At 39.5% G+C, this 20,805-nt stretch overlaps 1 protein-coding gene across 9 annotated transcripts in view; it reads left to right on the top strand.

The window, feature by feature from the left end:
• The first annotated feature begins 497 nt into the window (after positions 1-497).
• Positions 498-20,805, top strand: part of nbeaa (neurobeachin a) — a 106,698-nt gene continuing 86,390 nt past the window's right edge. For 8 of the 9 annotated variants that reach the window (XM_016673004.1, XM_007554747.2, XM_016673017.1 and 5 more), the window contains exon 1: positions 499-1,121. In XM_016673004.1, the coding sequence (XP_016528490.1) occupies positions 789-1,121 (333 nt within the window). In that variant the 5' untranslated portion in view covers positions 499-788. Of the gene's footprint in view, positions 1,122-20,805 lie in introns of all 9 variants that reach the window. The other variant, XM_016673006.1, reaches the window with a different exon arrangement.

Genomic DNA, 20,805 nt, shown 5'->3' on the forward strand with positions numbered 1-20,805 from the left:
TATATTTGAAGATGCATGATTGCAGTTAATATTCCTTAAAAATAAAAAAATAAAAACTTTTAAAAAAATAGGAAGCTTCTATTCTGACACATTATATTTAGTCACATTGTAAAACAACATGTAAATACAATTTGTGTGGTCAAGACAGACTCCATCAGTTTGACTGGAATATTCATGTAGGGTGCCAAATTGATAAATTGTTACCCACAGAATCCGAGAACTAAGCCATGTAATCAATTTTAAACTGTTGCTGAACATAAATTTGCTTGGTTTTATTCTTTATAAATTCAACTTGCAACTGTTAATAAAATCCTGCCTTGCCAGTTCATTGGTTCTGTATTTTCAGACATGGGTTCCGAGACATCTGAAACTTATTTGGCTTGTTCAGTGGTGCGACCTGCCTTGTCTATGGCTGAAATATAGGGAGAATTCAAATTATATGATATGTCGCCTTGCCATAATCACCGCACTGACTGCAACCTGCCAATGAGAGGGGGAGACAGAAGAGAGAAAGAGAGATAGGAACATAGGCTTCTGTCAAGGCGCTGTAGTTTTTTTCCTCTAGCCTTATGCATCCCTACATGTTTTCAGGTGGATAAGGTGAATTCAGAGGATTTTTTTTAAAACACCGGGCTTCTTGTTTTTTTTCTTTTTTTTTCTTTCTTTCTTTTTTTTTTCTTTTTATTCCTCAGTGGATGGTTTTTGAACAACAGCAGACGCCCGAGCTTGTAAAGCAGGTGTGAGAGACAGCGGCGACCGCTCCTCTCCTCCCTGTTTTCCAAGGGGAAATGTCGAGCGAGACGCCGGTTTCAGCACCACCGGGCTCTGCTTCCTCGCTCACGGACACAGACCAAGACTCGCATCCCCCTCTTCCTCCTCCGCCGGCGGGCTCCTCCGCTCAGCCGCCGCCGCCGCAGCAGCAGCAGGTCGCCGCGGGCGCTGGCTCCGGCTCCACCGGGGAAAAGATGGTGTCTGCGGCCGGCTCTATGGTTCTCCCGGCCGGGGTGATCAACCCCGCCGTTCCGATTAGGAATATCCAGATGAAATTCGCCGTGCTGGTGGGCCTGATCCAGGTTGGGGAGGTTAGCAACCGGGACATCGTGGAGACGGTGCTGAACCTGGTGAGTGAATGCGAGTAATGCTGGGGAAAACAGACGGAGAGAGAGAGGAAGCCATAGAAAACAGTAGAATCACTGCGCCCCAACTCGCTATGTTTTATTTACGAAGCTTCCTTCACTCCCCCCTTTTGGTTGTGTGGCTTTCAGGCGATGATGTCATTTATTTGTTCAGGGGATGTAAACGGTCGCCTTTTTTTTTTTTTAAACAATTTCTGCAGATAAAAATGCGTTAGGTAGCGGGATAAATGAGGCTGTATTATTGTAGAGGCAGACAGAGGCATGTGACTCCACAAGGGGCTTTGAGGTTTGTCTAATCACCAGCCATTGTTGACTAAATTACCAGATTGTTCTTGGGTGGAAAGACATAAACAGATCTATCCAGAGAAGCAGTGGTGGACGCCGGACACAATGCATTGTGGTTATTCTCCTGACCCCGATCTGTAACCCGAAGTGATGCGGGGGACGAACGGACGATTTTGCGCACAACACCATGACCCAAACGGCTTTAATTCGCGCGGAATCACGCATGCACGCGTGCCTGATGTGTCACCTCTGAGACTCACTCATCCAGCATCATCGGACAAAGGCCCGACTTAGCTTTATGCTATCCGCCGACATCCGTATATGCGTTTATGAAGGAAAAAAAATATGCACAGGCCTATTGTTGCAAGGAGGCAGGCAGGGCGCTGCATCCTGTGCGCAAAGGGAGTGATGTATTGGTAGCTTTGAAGCGTTTAGTGGTTTATATTACTGTGCTTCACATTGCTGTTATTTATGGAGCTGATATAGGTTGCAACCACCCCCCCTGCTCCTCCCGTCTTTACTCTTCCATCAGAGGTTGTGTCGGTAATGCTGGGCCTGTTCAGCACAGCATCAGAGAGGATTTAATCCAGCTGAGGCTACTGAGATGACTAGTGTGGATTGTTACGAAACAGCCAAAATGTACAGCAGACACGGGTCATGTGGGGCTTTATGAAGACACAGGATGTCTGTGTAGGTTGTGTCCACCTCCTCCATGCATCATGCAGTGGTGCTGCATATATTTGCTACAAGAAACAGCCTCTGATCCTTATCGATTCTCTTGTAGAAGAACAAGTAGAATGATCCAAGCATCTGTTTTTAGATTTTAGGATTCTGGCCCAGTTCCTATTTTGTGGGCTTTGTGTTTGCAGAGGCCTGTGTTTATTTCTCTCTCTCTCCCACTGGATACCTTGAGCCATCCTGATTCAGGTTGCCTCTTATCTCTCAATCAGCTATTGGTGCTGCTGTGTGCAGCAGAGGGGCTTTGCTTGCTCACTCCAATCTTGTCTCCTTCTGGAAGGGACGGAGAGGAGTGATGCTGCATGCACAGACTGGTTTGGCTTGGCAGGGCAGCACCATGCATTTAAAAGCAGGTGGAGAGGGGTTGAAGGAGAGTGGGGGAGGAGAGGAGAGATCGAGTAGGAGGAGGAGGAGGTAGGATGCTGCAGTGGCTATGTGCTCAGAAATCACCAGCTGATGCAGCGGAAGAGGAAGGGACTCTGGATTGGTCCACATCAGATCAGTGAAAGCTCATCAGAGCATTCAGCTGAAACACACTCTCAAGTATTTTAGGCAAACACCTGCCTTTTCCCCCGCCTCAGTTCAAGGCCGATGCCTTTAATTGCGAATCCCGCTCTGATGCGGTAACACACACAAGGGCCTGACACCCTGACGAATTAAAGCACTATGTGTTGGTCACACAAAGCTTTACTGACTAAATCCTGAATTGAACAATCAGTCCTGGTTGCAGGGCTGCCAATAGCTAAGCCTGTTAGGGAATTCTCTTGCCCAGCTCTTTAATTAAAAGACTTGAAACAAAGAGGTGCAGAGGCAGGAAACCTCAGTGGTCATGCTGCTAGTACAATGAGTCCACTGTGACCCAAAAGCTGATCCATTATTTCTGTCAATGTGGGAGACCACAGTAGCCACATTCTCTGCTCACCGTTGCTGTATTGATCAGATCCCACTGTGTTTTAGGTGAGCAGCTGGTCTGTCAGTTTTAGCAGTGCCTCAGAAGAAGGTGCACACCGTCTGTTCCGAATGACAGAGAGGAATGATGTCATAGAAAAAAGACTTTTCATTTGCTATGCAGTGCAGCTGAATAAATATATTACATATACAGACAGTGTTTGTCGAGTTCTGGCTGCAAGCTGCTCGGCTATAATCATCAGCACGGCATCACTGTTGTCACGGCAACACTACTCTTTGGCTGCCTGCATCCAGACGCTGGACCTCCTGGTGTTGTTTTCTGCTTCCGGACTACTCCGCCACAGCTCTTCTCTCCCTGAAACTCCTAGTCTTTGTTTTTCTTTTGGTTTTTCGATAAGTCTGTCTACTGGTATCTACATTATTAGACTCAGCAAAAGCCTAAAAGGTGATGAGCAGCTAGAATGATTGAAAAACATGTGCACCAGTGAGGCTGCATTGTTTTTGAAATAAGTGATTAAGCTTGGTTTATGAACAGATGGGTGAAAAATTCATGTGGTTTATTATCAAATGTCCCAAATGGGTTTTAAGCTGATGTCTTGTGGTTTTTTAAAGGCCATTACGTGTAATCACTTCTGTTTTATTCTTGCTAGCACAACATAAGGTAACTATGTTTCTCTGCTAGGCCTGTAGCGATACATGTACCTCCCAACGTGAGATGATTCATGATATTTGGTCCCCATCAAAGCCAATTTCAAGATTCCAGTGAAATTCTGGCAGCACCACTTGATGCCCCGGAGTAATGTTGTTTTAAAAAAGCAGTATTATGTGTTTTCCAGCCACACAGTATTATTTTTTAATAGCACAATCAAATAACTAAGTTACCCTCACTTGTTATAAAAATGCTGTATGTATCAAATATTTCATAAAAGAAAAATGACTTTGTTATTTAGCGCCTTGGAATTAGGCCTGTGTCTCGTTAAGAAAGTCTTGCTCTCTAAGACACTGCCTTCAGAAAGTCATCAAAACATCGCTCCTTTATGAAGCCTTTAACATCATTCTTAGGAACATTGCACTGAAAAGTAGTTTGTATGATGAGCTCAGCAGGCTAGCATTATCACCAAGTATTTGCTAATTACTGCTGCCCTATAAAATCCAAGATTACAGTAAGATCTAACATCAAGTCTAGCATCAAGAATGTTTACTTAAAATACTTTTGTTTAGGTGTATAATTTAGCATAACATTTTTATTTTGTGCAGAAATTGGAGTAATTATTGCCTAAGTAATAAAATCATCTTATGTAATTTTGTTTGCAACTTTTACTTGAATGAGAAACCATGGTAATTTTGCCCAAGTTTATCAAACCATGAGACTCTCTTCCCACCCATGCCGAGAGCTAATAATAAGCCACAAAGCAGATGCTAACTTTAGAGTCATTAGCAACTTTTCTAATGCTTTTTCAGCCAGGTGTTGTTGACCAGTCTTTATTAGCTGGCATTTCCAACATAACATGACAACTCAAAAAATACTGCTTTTCTTATTTTAAAGTAAAAGTCACAAATGGAGACGGAGGGTGGCCATTTCTCAGGCTGACTTAATATTAAAACCTAACACTATTTTAAGAGTAAAGGATTTAGTACACTCTTGTTTTCAACAATATCCTTCATTTGTCTTGTTTGTTTTATGCAAAAGTCCAAAGCTAGTCTGAGTGCATTTTAGGAATCTGTGATTTTTTTTTCCCCCCTCTCACTTTTAATGTTGAGCAGTAAAAAAGGAGTGATGTGATGAATGGAAAGAGATCTTTAGATTCCTTGAGTCTGTTCAGAGAAACACTTAGGCCTTCTCTACTTTCAGGTTTCAGACCTCTTTTTTTTGTTGACATGGAGACATTTAATTGATGACTCGATAGTTCTATTTAAGGGAAAAAGCTTCAAGTGAGGAGGCATTTTGGAGTATAGACTGCTTCATGGTGTGGTGATGGACCAATTTGCTGTTTGGGCCGTCCCTTTGGAAGACATTCCCTTTTTTTCCTGCTCACTGACTAGATAATGGTCAGTCACTTCAGCTCACAGCCTTTCGTTACTTGACATGTTTTGATGCTTCCTATTGTTACAGGAGGAAGCCAGCTGAGCCGCAGTGTTTGTTGACAAAAGGGTTGGCATGTGTGACTTCTTTATCTGAAGCATGCTGTCACATATTTTCTTTACGTGAAGACTTGCAACATATTTCAGATTCGTCTACAGTCAGCCTTGTCACTTTGAGAGCCTTCAAACGGCACCTGTGTGCTTATTTATAGGCGGCTTTATCTAGCTGTGATGCTTTTTTTAGGATCAAAAGCGAAGGTTTGTGTTGGATAGAAAGTGACTGAGACCTCGTAACAGATTATTATTATTATTATTTTTAATTTCAAATCCTCCTTGGAAAGGTGAATGTGTTCTTGCACTCTCTGTCTCCACCTAAGCCCGTTTAGAGGACCCAGTGAAACTCTGGCAGCAAGCGTTTCATTATCCTTGTCCTCTCGCTGTAATTTCACAAAGGTCCTGAGTCCACGGCCACTAGTCAGACTCCACTAATAAATCAGAGTCTGGGACACCTAGAGTCACCAAATTAGCTCAATAAATAGAGGCAAAATGAAAATTAGAAGACGGCAGGGTGATAAAACGGAGATATGTTACTGCGTTTTGTCATGTGCTCAGCAATGCATGACAGTTTGCTGCGCTGGGGTATAACTCGCAAGATTTCAAAGGAACCTGTCAGCCATTTTCAAAATCTTTTCTATGGCAGGCACCCCAGGGTGGTCTGAACAACTCCACAAAACCGAGTGCAATCAAAGTGGTTTTCAGGCTTGCCCTGTGGCTGCAGACTTAAAGCATGAAACACCTATGTCCTGCAGCGCTTGTAATCTCTTTGAATGACCATGCAGGGGGAAACGGTGCGTCATTGTGTGTCCAGTTAGCCGAGCAGATGAGCGTTCCACTAATGCAATTAAATGTTTTATTAAATTATGTTTTGCTATTGTGTACATTAAGAGCACATTTTATGCCAACGTAGTTTTTTTTTTAAATAGCCAATTCTTTTTAGTTACATGTTCTGTTTTTTTAAAGTTATATGGCTGAAATTGAGTTATTTAGAGTATCCAATATGTACCATGATGTTAATCTCACACATGTTACACATATTAAATTGATGGGGAACAATCCTGTGAAAATTATACTCTTACTTTTTGATTTACTCATTATATGACTCTATAATTTGATCTTATTTCATAAAATTGCTAAGTGTTTTTTTTAACGTCATATAAAGAACTTCTAGCTTTTAAGTTAAAGAAGTCAAGATTTTATGTAGAAGCTATACTGGCTAGGTTAGGGCTGGTTGATTCTAGAAGATATAATAATTTGTTTTTGCTTAAGTTTAAATGAACATTTTAATTTCTCAGTGAGTATAATTGCAAAATCTTGTTTTTTTTCAGTGCAATTTCTTTCCGTCAGCTTTCACGTTAAAAATATATTTTTAAGTTTTATATACATTTAGTAATGACAGTAGTATTTTTTTGTCATGCATGATTTACACTTCCTTTTTTATTTTGCATATAAAATTTTAGAAGTAGTTTCATAATATAAAAATAGAAATGAATATCTTCAGTTATGCTTTTAAAATATCATGTTTTGGCTAGAAAAAATATTTTTCATGTAATTGCCTACCACAAAAGTTGGTAGGTAATTATATACTCCCACAGATCTTTGAAATTGAGAAGGAAAATCTGAAGTGCTTTGTCTACATATTTTGACTTTATTCTGGTAAATCAGCAGAACGACTAGTGTAGCTAATGAAGGGAAGGTGCAAACCTGAACGTCAAGGTAATTTCACTGCAAACAAAAAATCAAAAAGTTAATCAAAAAATAAAACTTGTCTCAAAAGTCACATTTAGGTGCTTAACCACAAGTTTCCATTAAAATGAAACTGAAATTTTCTGCGATTTGCCCATGGAGTCTATAGTGGGTGTCACATTAGAAAACAGTGAGAGCAGTGCTACTCCTGACCCAAGGGGCAACACAGGAAACATTTTAACGCAGACTGACCTGCCGTTTAAACTCCTTCACACACACTGTTCTGTTTTTCTCCCTTTCCCTTTCACATACACATGTATCTATAGAAATGGAGGACAGAGGGTGTGGTTTCTGCTGCAAGGTCACAAATGACTCCGCTATCTATCACACAGCTGGGCTGTCCTGACCCCTGTGTGTGCCGTTTGGAGTGAGGGACGTAGACGGCGTGATAGGTGGAAGAAAAACAGCCGCAGGGTGAGGGACTCTTATCTTAACGGTCGAAAGCAATACTGGGAGGAAGACTGTGAACCTCAGGAAGGGAGGATTCAGAGGGAATATTGAAAGTCTTCCGTATTTCCCTCGGGTGTTATTTTCATCTAAAGTGTGGCACAGGTCCAGCTGTATGATGTTCTATGGGGGTCTGATGAGCTTGAGCCCCCCTGCGGAGCCTCATCACACCGTGGGTATCGCTGCTTTCCCTTCCTCTGCTCCTGGCGACAGGGGAGCGGAGTACAGCAGGAGTCTCATGGAAACTCCTAAACAAATCACAAAGCACTTTAATGAAACCTTGACATGCTGACTTTTAATTGGACCTTTCCTCCTCATCATGAGTTACCTGTCATACTGGAGGGTGAGCTTCAAGCTTGTTAGCGTAGCACCTGTGAAATCAAGGTTTTGCAGTTGCAGCTCAACAACACAGGCTGGTTGGACAAATCAAGAAACATATTTTCCTCGACTAATACCTTAAAGCACCCAATTAAAAACTAAAATCTCAACTTGCCCCTTAAATTGCACACCCCGTCACTCCCAAATCCTCTTAATAGCAGCTTTTTTTAAATCTGCTTTTGGACCAAAATGATTCCTTTTGAGAAGGAATGCTGATCAATGCTGTTCTGTTTGACTCAAATTATAGTTTTTTTCTGCTAAACTCTCCAATTTTCAGGCGCATGTGAGAAGCCCTACATACTTCTTTATGTTCTAAAGCGCCTAAATTCTGCTCTGCTCCTCTAAATTCATCCTTATCCTCTTGTTAGCTTCCATTTCCAGATGGCCGGATTTGTGTCCGAGGATAAGCCGTGTGAGATTTTAACTGAGGTCTCCCGTCTGGAAGTGGGAAAAGAACGCAAAGTAAAGTGTCCCATCCTTGCGTGACGACACCTCTAGCTACCTCTCTCCATTCCTTTATCCTCTCAAAGCACATATACGTCCTCCTCACCCCTGAGCGTAATCTGGTCCCTCGCTCCCTGACTCTTGAGCTGGGTGAAGCCGCTGGTGAATGATCCCTATTATGTTGAGGTAATGGAGGTCTCTGCAGTGTCATCACTCTCTGGTTTCTCCTCTCTACGCACTTTCTCCTTTCCCACATTTACAGAAAGCCTGGTGATGGAACCATATGGCTGCCATCACCTCTGTCTGTTGAGCCTTCTGTACGCGGGGGTGGAGAATTGAAGAGAGGGACTGGGGAAGCTGACACAAGGCTTAGAGGCCCAGGACTGTGGAACAGAGTAGTTCAGCAGCTAAAATGCCTTTTTCTTAGGTCCTACATTAAACTACACAGAAAACTCGTAATCTATTTGCTTAAGTGCCAAAAGTTACTTTTTACCAGATGCTATGTTGTAGGAGTTAATTTTAGAACTGGTTTTCAAAATTAATTTTTGAAACATTTATTATTCATTCCAAATAATTCTGGTTATTAATTTATTTGAAAGCCAGCACCCACTAGTATGAAATACTTTCTTTATCTTCAGTTAAACAAACATATGATACCATTTTATTAATGTAAAAGATACAGAAATGTATACCATGATTTGATTGTGTGATGAATAAGAAGTTACCTTTTCCAGTTGAACAAAAGTAGGAATGCTTTTTGTACTGCTGTATAATTTGCACAAAGCTAAAGACTTAAATACAGTCATATGATGCTCTCATTATAATTAGAGTATACTTTGTGTATGAACGCCACGGTTTCACCATGTTAACCAAACTGTGTAAAATAAAAATGGAACGTGATCCAACATCTTTTTATTGAATTAAAAAGGAAAAATAAACCATTACTCATATTTATGTAGAAATTCTGTATTGATCTCATGAAATTTGTTTGCATCAACAGTTTAGTTAAAGTTATACGATAACCAGTTCTGGTTAGCTGTCATGCTAACATCTCAGAAGAATTGAAATTAGTGGTTTTGATATATTTATATATACATGTGCTACAATAAGATACATTTTAATGCTGATTACTGTGAACCCTTCTGTCTTGCTCCTTTGGCATTGTTTCTTCACTATTGTTACTGTCTGTTTCATGCCATTGTGTCTGGCTCTTTTGTGTGAGTGTGTGTTTCCTGGTTTGTACACACTGGATGGTTGTGATTGCCTCACTGGGGAGGCAGGGGCTGTATGGAATCTTCACACAGTATTTGGATCAAAACCAGTGCTCAGACACTGATGTGGCTTTGTACACATCTCTCTGGGTGTGTATGGTTGGGTGTGTTTGTTTCTCTCTGGCACCCCTAAAGAGCAGAAATATTCAAATTCTAACAAGCTGCTTTGTTGGAGTCACCTGATGTTTTTGTGCTTCTTTCTGAGCGTATTGATAAATGAGCGCACTTGCAAAACCATAGTTTTACGCTCCTCCATCCACTTTCATCTGCACATTTTCTGTGGCAACACTCTTCTACTCATATATATACGCATGCAGAAAAGAGAGAAAAAAAAAGCACATACTGCTCTCCTCCTTCTTGTAGCCCACATCATTGCCTGGCAGGGGTTATTTTATATTCATGCTGGCCTACTTTGCCTCCCTCCCTTGGCTCTGCACACACATACACCACACATCTGCTGTACTGAAAGTATAACTGACTGTGGTGGCTATTCATCATGCTGCATGCTGCAGTGGCCGAAGGTTGATTATAACCAACTTCGGAGTGTGTGTGTTTGTACCTGGGGAACTTTAGTATTCCACATTAGACATCCAGAGTTTTCCTGTGCTACTCATGCATCCCCTGCAGCTTGGAAAACACTGTCAGTGGTTGTAACAAGTCATTTAACACCGCATTAGGCTGGTTAGGACATCCACACTCTGTATCGAGCCACAACATTTCCTACGTCTCCGTGCTTCCATCTGTGCTCTGCATGGAGGGGAAAATAAATCAGGGCTTCATGTTCCCCTCGTTAAATAGACTCTAACTAGTGATTGTGGGTGAGAGCAATTTTACCCATAGGATTTTTTTTTTAAAATAAAGCCACATCAGTAAAAGCTGAAAGATGGAGAACGGGGGTATTGATGTAACCCAGATATGACAAAGAATTTTGGAAGAAAAGAAGTTCAAATATGTGAGACGGCGTTGGTTGTTCTCAGCATTAGTGTTACTAGTATCTACTTAATAAACAAAAGTCTATGCTTTGTAGCAATAAGTTAGATAAGAAGGGCTTTCTGTCAATTGACTGTTGTGAACTGGTAATAAAGTATTTTGTACCACATTTTAATGTCACCACTAATCTCACACGGCATGCTGTTAATTTACTTTTGCTTTTAGCAAACTATAAGTGACACATTGATGCAGTTCTTTAAAAGCAAGTCACAAAAAGTCCATAAAAGTGTTTGGATAGCCTACAAATTCACCAAAAATGACTTGCTGAACAGCTGATAGCAAAATGAAAAATTATGCTCTAGAAAAAATTATGTCATTCAAAATTGAAAAAAATAGCAGTTGATGCTAAAAGATGTGTAGCTAGCAGTTAGCACTTGCTAACAGCCATACAAAAAAACCCTGACGACTTATGATGGTATAGTTGAAGCTTGTTGGCAACATTTGACTGAGTTCTGTTGTTGTAGAAGTGGCACACATTGCACTACTTACATGAAGTGTGAGAGTTATGGCAGTCGTGTGGCAGGACTTTTCACAATGACTAAAAGATCCATGGCAGACTGGTTTATGCGGTGATCAAACACCACAGTGGTACCTGTGTGTAAAGACAATGAGGGAGTGTCATTTTACTATGGAATTTGTCTTCCAACATAGTTGAAACAAAAGGCTGATACATAATAGTGCAACAATATTATAACAATCAATGTGTCTTGTGATTGTCTTTACTTTGCTTTGGTACATAATGGTCTGATATTTTACTTTTAATGAATAATATACCAATAGAAAATGGTTGGCAGTCTTCTTCCTAAAAAAAAAAAAGAAAAACAAACTCCACCTAAAATGTTCTAGCAAATAAAAAAGTATCTTCCTACTAGGGCCTTTTTCATGAGTAAATTTCAACCCTGTTCATTTATTTTTATCTGGGTAAATGCAATTGAAACTCAGGGTGGTGATAATTACCACAGAAAACTACTGTACTTCCTGGAAAAGGTCCCTGTAAGGCAAATTTTTATTTTCGATGCCATAGCAACCCGATGTATACCTGAAGTCTGAGAGTTAATTACTCTGTTGAGAACTAAGTGAAACCTTATGAATGCAGTTATTTAAAATACATTCTAATGCAGGCTAATCATAATGATTTAGTGATTGCATTGGATCTATGAGTCACCAATATTGGTTACTGTCCAAAGTACTCATTGAATGATTGGTTATTTGTGTTTTCTGAGTACAGCAGTCAATCACTTGTAGATGCTATGTAGGGTATTTGTTTCAGAACCATCTTCTTAGATACTATGATTAATTTTGTTCAAAATTATTTTAGTGCTAGATCCTTCCTTTATGACATGTTTGCTTGTAGCACAATGAAGATTAATATTTTGTAGCACATTGCCAGGTTTTATTCTTGTTCTTCCCGCAAGCTTGTTCACTTTCAGAATGTTTGATTACCTGGCAGTGGTGGTGACTCATTGTGGTACCCCTCAGACTCTCCGATACACATTCCTAGCATTGCCTTTCTTTCTCATCCTGCCCCAGTGCCATTTAAATTAGTCTAATGTCTAGAGAATATGTATGCAGAGTGGCTCGGTCTATTAATTGTCCTATGGTTTTGAGCTGTCCTATCTTACAGACATTAAGTGATAGAAATGTGAGTTGGAATAATATGGCAATTGGTGTACAACTGCAGATATAATGGTGTTCCAACTAAGACACTGGATTCTGGAGGAATGTTTGCCTCTATAGCTACCGCCTAATTTAAACAGCAATTTTATAGCTTTCAGCGCACAGTTCTCCACCTTCACCGCTGGAGTCATTTCGACAAATGTCTGGCCCTCCTAGAGAAACGACTGTAAGATCTCAAGGCTACATGTGCAAGCTGACAAAGTGCAGTGATATTTGAGAATGGACTTTGTGTTGAAATGACCTTTTCTTACAAATTGTTTTTTTGTGAGCGAGTTTGACATTTGACATCAACATCAAATGGGAGCCTGCATTTCTCGTATTATCTTCAAAACAGTCTCCACTGAAAAAGTCTTTGTACTTTTTGGTATTTGGAAATGTAGTTTTAATTTCTCTTGTGTGGGATGAATAAAGTCTATATTTTTTAACTATGACAAACCTCCCAGTGTAAAAGGACTTGAAGCTGATTGTGTGAAAAGGAGCTTATAGTAATAACCACTCATCTCAGCTGCAGTTCCAGATTATTCTCTTCAAGAGTTATTTTTAAAAGCACAGATCTCGCATCACATTGTTCTCACAGTGTCTGCTTTATGTCAAACACGAGTCTCGTCTGTGCTGGCTCCCAGTCAAATCTAAAATAAAACTGAAGTGATAAGTTTACAGTGGAACTGCAGGAGCAGTTGAAGTTGTTGACTGGCCAGACTTCAGATTAAAAATTTAACTCTTTTAAATATAACATCACATTTAAAGCAGAGATTTCCAATTCATAAGTCAGTTCTCCATGCCCAAGTCAAGCCTTGAGTGTTTGTGGGGAACGTTCAAATCTACTCTCAAGACATCGAGGGTCAAGTCCAATTATTATAATGGCAGACCCAAGACTTTTGCAAAAGTCATCAAAATGTCTGAAAGGCGAGTCCAAGTAGTGTCTCAAATTTTATAAAAACATATTTTTTTCCACCTGAATCTATTCTCTAATCGCTGAAATTACAAATGACATTAAATACATGCCATCTAGTCTGCCTGCAGCACTGTGCTAAATGGACATCCAGCATCCTTCTCTCCATCTTTTTCACACATTTTATTTATCATACAGAAAATATTTTTGCACAGATTTTGTCACTACTTTACCTTTTATTTTGAAAGTTACTAAGATCTGAATATAAATATGCATTTATGCACAAAAAAACTGAAGTGATGAGAACTAATTTAATGCACAGTGATGCTACGGCAAACATAGACATATTGCTATGAACCATTAATAGCCTATAGTCCTTGAATCCCCCTGGGTGATGCATCAAATGCACCCTTTAGCAGAACATGGTCATGTCTGTCAGAGCTGCAGTCTTTGCCTTACTCACTGGAAATGCCTCCTCAATGGTAGCCTCAAATATAAACAGTCTGATGTTAGCAAGCTGTCATTAACAGTTTTTACTGACATGTACATGCGGTGTGTAACGTTACCATAGCAGTCATTTGTATAAACAAAATCAGAAGGGACTCTATTTATTAGTCAAGTTACAAAAGATTCTTTGTGACAAGTTTGAGTCTGGGTTGTTGAGTCTAAGTTAAGCTTAAGGTGTTTGTTTCTTGTGAGTTAGTTGTAGCACAAATTGCAAATAGGAATTCCTGTGTTTTACTTTTTTTATAGAGAATTTTTCTGGTTCCTGCAGTCAAACTGATTTTTTATGGTTCCTCAACCGAATATCATGTGTATATTGTGTTAATTCACTGTGTGTGGTCCTTGTACAGTAAGTCAGCCATGGTCAGTAAACCCTTCGGCCTTATTCCGTGGGCCCGTGCTCAGATTTGTGTGTTTCTTTCCCGACCCCGTCTCATGATGATGGATTACAGAGACCCGTTGGAGCTGCCCGCTGCCTCCCTTATCCTCCATCAACTGTGGCTCAGTGAAACAGCTCTCTCCATTGTTCCGGCGATCGGACGCACACGGACACACATGCATGCGCAAGTCTGTCTCTCAAACAGACAAAACAAACAGATTAGTAGTACTGAATTGCCACCAGCTTGGCTTGAGTCAGGTCTGCAGGGCTTATCTGGAGACCTTTGGCCTTAGCATCAGCTAGTCTACACCTGCCTCATCACTCAAACGGACAGAAAAAACTCGGTTGGTGGAAAAAGTTGGGATTGTTTTAAGAGTGAATGTGAAACAAAATAATGAAGTAAAAAATGTTTGGAGGTATTTAAAGATGAAAGATAAGTTTCATTTCCAGAGGCTACAATGCTGAAAATGTGTTAGCTAGAAATCTGGTATGAAAATGACTAGTACAATATTTGGGTTTTGAGATATTATGATTATGAAGATGTCCAAACTTTATGTTGCAGCATGTTGCTCGCAACAGCGTTACTCCATTAAATCAAAATTTATTAAGCTGCTTACAGCTGTTCTTGGGTTTGTTGCACTGAGCAGTAGTTCCTGTGAGGAGCTCAGCAGATGTGCAGTTCCACCGCAGCCGCTAGTCTGAAGGAACTGAGTGGGGGAGGAGTGCTCTGTGAGGTTGAAGGTTGTCTTGGAGACTGTGTGGAAAAGGGGCGCTTAGCATTTAGGCACCCCTCTATGGTTGCCATAGGAGATTAAAGGATTCTTCAAACAAACATGAAAGAGTCAAAGCAACGTTCCAGATGTGCTTTTGATGACGAAGTAACAACATAACAAGCTCAAAAAAGTCAGTTTCACGTAATACTGCCCCTTTAAATATTTTCAATCAGTTTTTGTTGCCATCAGCTTTAAAATGGCCTTAATATGCTCTCAACTTTGCTTTGGAACAGTGAAGTTTCCCTTTGATGAAATACACCACAGACTCCACTTGAACACCCTCCTGTAACATTTCACCATTTTTTTTCATGTCAGTCCCCCCGCTCTGTGTCCGAGAGTATTCTTTCGCGTCTCATTTGTTGCCTGCTGTCCCTCTAAGGGTGAGCTCTCAATTACAAACTCCCTTTTATGCAGCTTTGCTGACATCCTCTTGGTTTTCCTCTTTGTTCTTTATTTTCTCTCTTTCCGATTCTCACCACTTTAGATGTTTTCTCTATCTCTCTTTTCTTTTGCCCTTCTGCAGACCGTTTGTGCCCTGGTGAGGGATAGTGTGCTTTTTAATGATAACTCTTTCTCTCTCTGCACATAAATCACGATGGTTTCTGTTCCAGTAAGGTCCAACTCTTTTTTTTATGAGGGAAGAGTAGCCGTTCCTGAATTTCGCTGTTACTTTTGTATTTCCTCTAAATCTGGTGAGTTGCGTCTATGACAATTTGGCATTTTTAGATGAAATTCTCGTCTGAATTTAAATATGTACTTCTTTTAGCTAAACATTTAGTGTTTGTTTATTTGTTAAATAAATACAGTGCTATTTGAGTTTTCTAAGGTAATATACAACACAGTAGTCTGTGTGAGTTATACTGCCTCACTGTTTGCCCTTCAGCTGTATTTATGTTTACACATTTGCTAATTATGAAATAAGCATCATAATCATCTTTTCATGCCTATATTCACATTCTTGTTTGCTGAAGAACTGTGAAATCTATACTGATTCCTGTTGAGATGGGGGGAGATGGAACAGACTTCCAAGTGTACCTTTAATATCTTCTATGCTTTATTTGGCTGTAATTTACTAATCGTGTAAAACTGCAAAAGTATGTAACTTGATTTGACCATTTTCCAAGTCTGTATAACTATTTCTTTCCAGCAATGTAGCTCATTATCTTCTTTAGTAAAGTCTGAAAATTAACATGCACATTCATATTTCTCTATAAAGAAGTTTTCACACGGATTTATGTTTAAATGTCTTTCAGTTTTGGTTGGACACAGATGTCATTTGTCTTTTTTCAGCCAAATGATTCTTCAGGTTTTAGGGTTTTCACCAGCAAATTATTTTACATTTGAGTTTTAAGTTCTGAACTGTTTGTAATATCATAAGTAAAATTATTATACAAATCTACAAAAAGAATAGACTAGAAACCCAGTCCGGAAAATTCTATAGTTTCTAAATGGAAATACCTTCAGAAGTCTTTTTCGTCTGAAAAGTCATTGAACGCATTATGGATATGTGTTTAAAACTGAAGATGGTATTTAGGCAAAAAAACCAACAAAAAACAAACAAACAAAAAAACACGTCATATGTATATATAATTTCCTTTTACTTCAATTAGCAATTAGTGCCTGTACCATCGCTAACTAACAAAAGTCTTACAGTATTTTGTCAATGGCAGAAAATGGTCCCCGACATTTCTTATACACTTCAAAGCAGATGCAGGCTAAAAGGTCAAAAGAATAAATTGAAGCAGCTTTTTGTAATCCTGCTAGCCTTTCTGCTTTCTGCTCAAGCTCGCCATTCATCCTCTGTAAACGTCAGAGTCTCTGCATAATGTTCACTCCTCAATTAATATTCCTTCAACAATATGACATAGCTTTCAAAACCAGGCATGGTTTTGGAAAATGCATGCCAAAATGCTATATTTACCGAAATATACAGCTCAAATAAAGAAGCTTTGTTTTTGTCTTTTGTGGATCTGCTCTGCCTTCTCCAACCTCAGTCAGGCAGGCCTCTCACATTTGACCAGGTTCTGGTTATTCTTAGATGAAACACCTTTTAGTCAAGTTGGCTAATAACTTAGAATCAGTTTATGTGACTGGACTAAATTAATTAAATAACTTTTTAAAATGTAAAATAACCTGATACATCTGTTGTGAATTGCCACTAAATAAATAAAATGAATTGACTTATCAAACAATATGTAGCATGAAATGCGAAAAGGTGTAGTGGTGTGAATACTTTCCAGTGGCACTGAAATAAACAGATTCCATCTGGGAACTCATTGGTTCTGTCTGTGTTGCTCTTAAAGCAAAAAAAAAAAAAAACTGTTTCAAAAAAAAAGAAAAGGAGGAAAAATGCCCTCAACTAGAATTTAATATGTCATGGCATTTTTTTGTGTGTGTGCTGCGTTATAATACATTGTGGATTTTTTTAAATCAAGAACTGGAAACAATACTTGTTGTGTGTGTGTGTGTGTGTGTGTGTGTGTGTGTGTGTGTGTGTGTGTCAATGACACAGGGCATCATGTGCTCCCTCTGTTAGACAAAAGGGCAAAAATGTTTTTTGTTTGTGACCCAATAGCATGTGACGAGGCTTATTGCTCGATCCATTACTAAGCCTCTTTGGCCAATCAGGTGGCAGACATTTTCAACCGCACTTTGGATGAAGTCAGCTTTGTGATGACTTGGCTTCAGTCCCCAATCTCTGCAGTGTGTATGCACATGAGCTTTTGACCTGGATTCTTGTTTTTTTCTGGGAATATTTGCCCTGAAAATACTGCTACAGCTGCAGACATGCCTCATTTTCAGTAGTTTTCTTTACAATTACCATATTTAGTTGTCACAACTTTTTATTTAGAAAATATTGGTGGTCTGGAGGAGCTTTGCAGCCCTTTGATTTAAGGGTTTCTTCTGTAGCTTCTTTCCATTAGTGCATCTGTCCTCAAAGGAGAGCAGGAGCTGTCCATTGTGCTGAAATGAGACCTACTGTAGTTGTGTTCCTTCTTTTTGCCACTTGTCAAAGCAAACATTCACACATTACTGTTACTGTGCTTTTTGTCCGTCAGCTTATTTAAGTCTTGCATCACTTTCTTGTCGGTTCCCATTCTCCTCCTGATCTGCCTCTCTTTGCTGTTCTTCTGTTCTTTTTAAAGCTGCTTTTTCTTCCAGTCATGAAAAGAAGCTATTTTTTACCCAGCCTTTTATATGCTAATGGCATTGCACCTCATTACAGTAACTTGTGAAAGTATCTATATTTTCATGAGGTTTATTGGGTTTTCATGTGGCAGATCAAAACAAATTAGTGTATAGTTTTGAGGGAAAATGAGTCATGGTTCCCATATTTTATTTTTAGAATAAAATCTATAAAGTGCAACACACATCTTTATTATGACCCCTTTACTCTATTATCCCTAAATGAAATTCAGCAAAACCAGTTGCCTTCAGTCCAATAGACTTCAATTGGATGCAGCTTATTCCTAGTGTCACACAAACTCTTGAAGGGACTAGTCAGAGATGGGATTGGGAACAAAACTTTGAAGCAGGATCAGGCTGTAAAACAAAACCATAAGAGCTTCTTACAGACCACTTTTTATTCCACCATCTGAAAATGGAAAGAGAGTGGTGCAGCTGCAAATCTATCCAGACACAACCGTCTGTAACTGGCAGGATGGACAAGACGAGCGTTTATCAGAAAAACAGCCAGGAGGCTCAAAGGAGCTGCAGAGGTCCATGGTTCTGGTTGGACAATCTGTTGACAACAAATCATGGCCTTTACTGCCAAGACTTGTTGAGCAGCAAGAAGAAAGACATTAAAAGAACGCCATGTAGAAAAATGGGGGATGTGTTGAAGAAAACCAAAATTGAGCTTTATGGTGTACATAAAGTTCAAATTATATAGACCCTAAGCGCCCTACAGCACCTCAAATGTGACAACATTAAGCTATCAGCGCTAACCAGAGAAAACCTTTTAGAGAGTATGAAAGACATGAAACCAAAACAGAGCAAGACAACAACCATCAGCATACAGCTTGAGCTTAAATAGAGTGGTTTAGCTGAAGGGCCCAGTCAAAGTCTGCACCTAAACCCTATTGATCGGATATTAAAACTGATTTATTCAGACACTCTTCAACCTATGAGACTGCAAAAAGTTCACACTTCCTTTGGGTTTGACTTCAGTTTGGTTCATACAGAACACAACAGACAAAATAAATGCCAAATAGTTCTAGCATATGACTTGTTCCACTTTTTCTGTTTTGATGTTTTTCAAGTAAAATTTCTATGGAAAACACTTGCACTTAGCTAAAGTGCAGGGATCTGATCTGCCTCTATGCATTTCAGTGCAACTTCTCCAATTTGTTTTTGTTTTTCGTTGTCAAATATGCAACACACAGAGTTGGTTTCCATATGTTTTTGTGATAAATCGCAGGTCAACTAATATCCTATTGTGACTACATAGAATGACAAGTTATTGGTGTAACAGTAGCAGGTTGACTTCAGCCCACCTGCCTGCATTGGTTCTTTCATAAAACACCAAATTGCAAAAAGGTATTTTAATCCCACCTTTTTCTGAAACGGGTTAGTGAAATTGAGGTCTACAAAGTTTTGAATTATGAGAGATAAATGCAAAGAAATATAACATTTAAGATTTTCATAAAAGAAGATAAAACATTATAAAAACCATGTATTCTTGACCTTCCTCTTTGCTACATGCACTAATGTGACAAACTGTGAGCAAGGGGGAAGGCGGTGAACATTTTCACAAGTTTCTGCATTTCTGTGATATTCTTGAAGATCTCCAGCTTTGCTCCTTTCACCTTCGCTCATGCTGTCATTCATGTGAATTCTTGCCGCTAATGTGAGCATGTATGAATGTGCCAGTGACAAACTCGGTGACTGTGTGTGTGTGTGTGTGTGTGTGTGTGTGTGTGTGAGTCACTAATTTCTGAAACATTTTTTTATTTTTTCATATTTTTGACAATGAATTGTTTAAAAGGCTTTTTGCCCTTTGAATGCTGAGTATGTACGTGTCTATCTTCTGGGTGACTTTGTAAAGGATGGATGTGTGTGTAAGTGTAACCGAATGTTATTGCGCACTTGTCTGCAAGTATGTCCAATATGTTTTATGTTCACACTTGACAAGATTTGAGTCAGATGTTGGAGGCGGTAAAAGGCACACAGAACTGGTCGGCAGTGAACTGGAGACTTTCATAAAGAGGAAGCAGCAGGCATTAAATCTCGCCTCCTCCTGGACCTCTTTTATTTATTTTTTTTTATCCTCCTTTCTCTCTCTTTGGTTTCTGGCAGTGTTAATAGAAACTGACAAGGCAATGCATGGCAGCGCTCAACGGCCTTTCTTTTCTTTGATGTAGGTACAGACGCACATTTATGCAGATTTTTACAGAAAAATGTATCCGCGGCTCGGCTGTTGGCCCCAACTTCACAAATGTTGTGTTTTGAACCACGTAGAGCTGTGGAGGGCAGTTATTCACCAGATTGGAGACACAAGCTGCTTGATTAGGATATGTCACCTTTGCTTTGCAGCACCCTTGACCCGACCCTTCCTTTGCCTCTGGGCCACAAGTTCTGTGCATAAATGACATTTACTGCATGCCAAATACAAAAAAAAAGTTTTATTTAATTTAATGCATTATGACTCATACTTTACGCATTTTTGAATGTATAACAGAAATCTCTCTGCTTGAATTTGCATACATTTAGATTTGCACCATAATAGCTCATGGTTATTTTCAGACCATGCTAAATTGCTTTTATAGTTCAGCCTATTTCTTTGATTTATTTGTATTACACTGTGATTGGAAGGAATATATGTGAAAAATGGAGAAAAATAATGTCAAAGCTGCTAGATTGGATGTAGTTATCAGCCTGTAATGGTCAACATCTGTTGGTCTGTTAGATGAGTGCTGTAGATATATATGTGATGCACCTTGCTCTAGATTCTGCTAGTTGTTTAAATCTTTCAGAGTTTTTTTTTTTGGTTCGTCTTTTCATTTTGACAGGTAACAGTCGTGCATCCACTTGTGTTGTGTTTTTGTTGGGAGAAGATGAAAGAAGATGCCATGCAGGCCTATTAGTGTCAGTCTCT

Source organism: Poecilia formosa, unplaced genomic scaffold (assembly GCF_000485575.1).
Source record: "Poecilia formosa unplaced genomic scaffold, Poecilia_formosa-5.1.2 Scaffold3, whole genome shotgun sequence".
Taxonomy (NCBI): Eukaryota; Metazoa; Chordata; class Actinopteri; order Cyprinodontiformes; family Poeciliidae; genus Poecilia; species Poecilia formosa.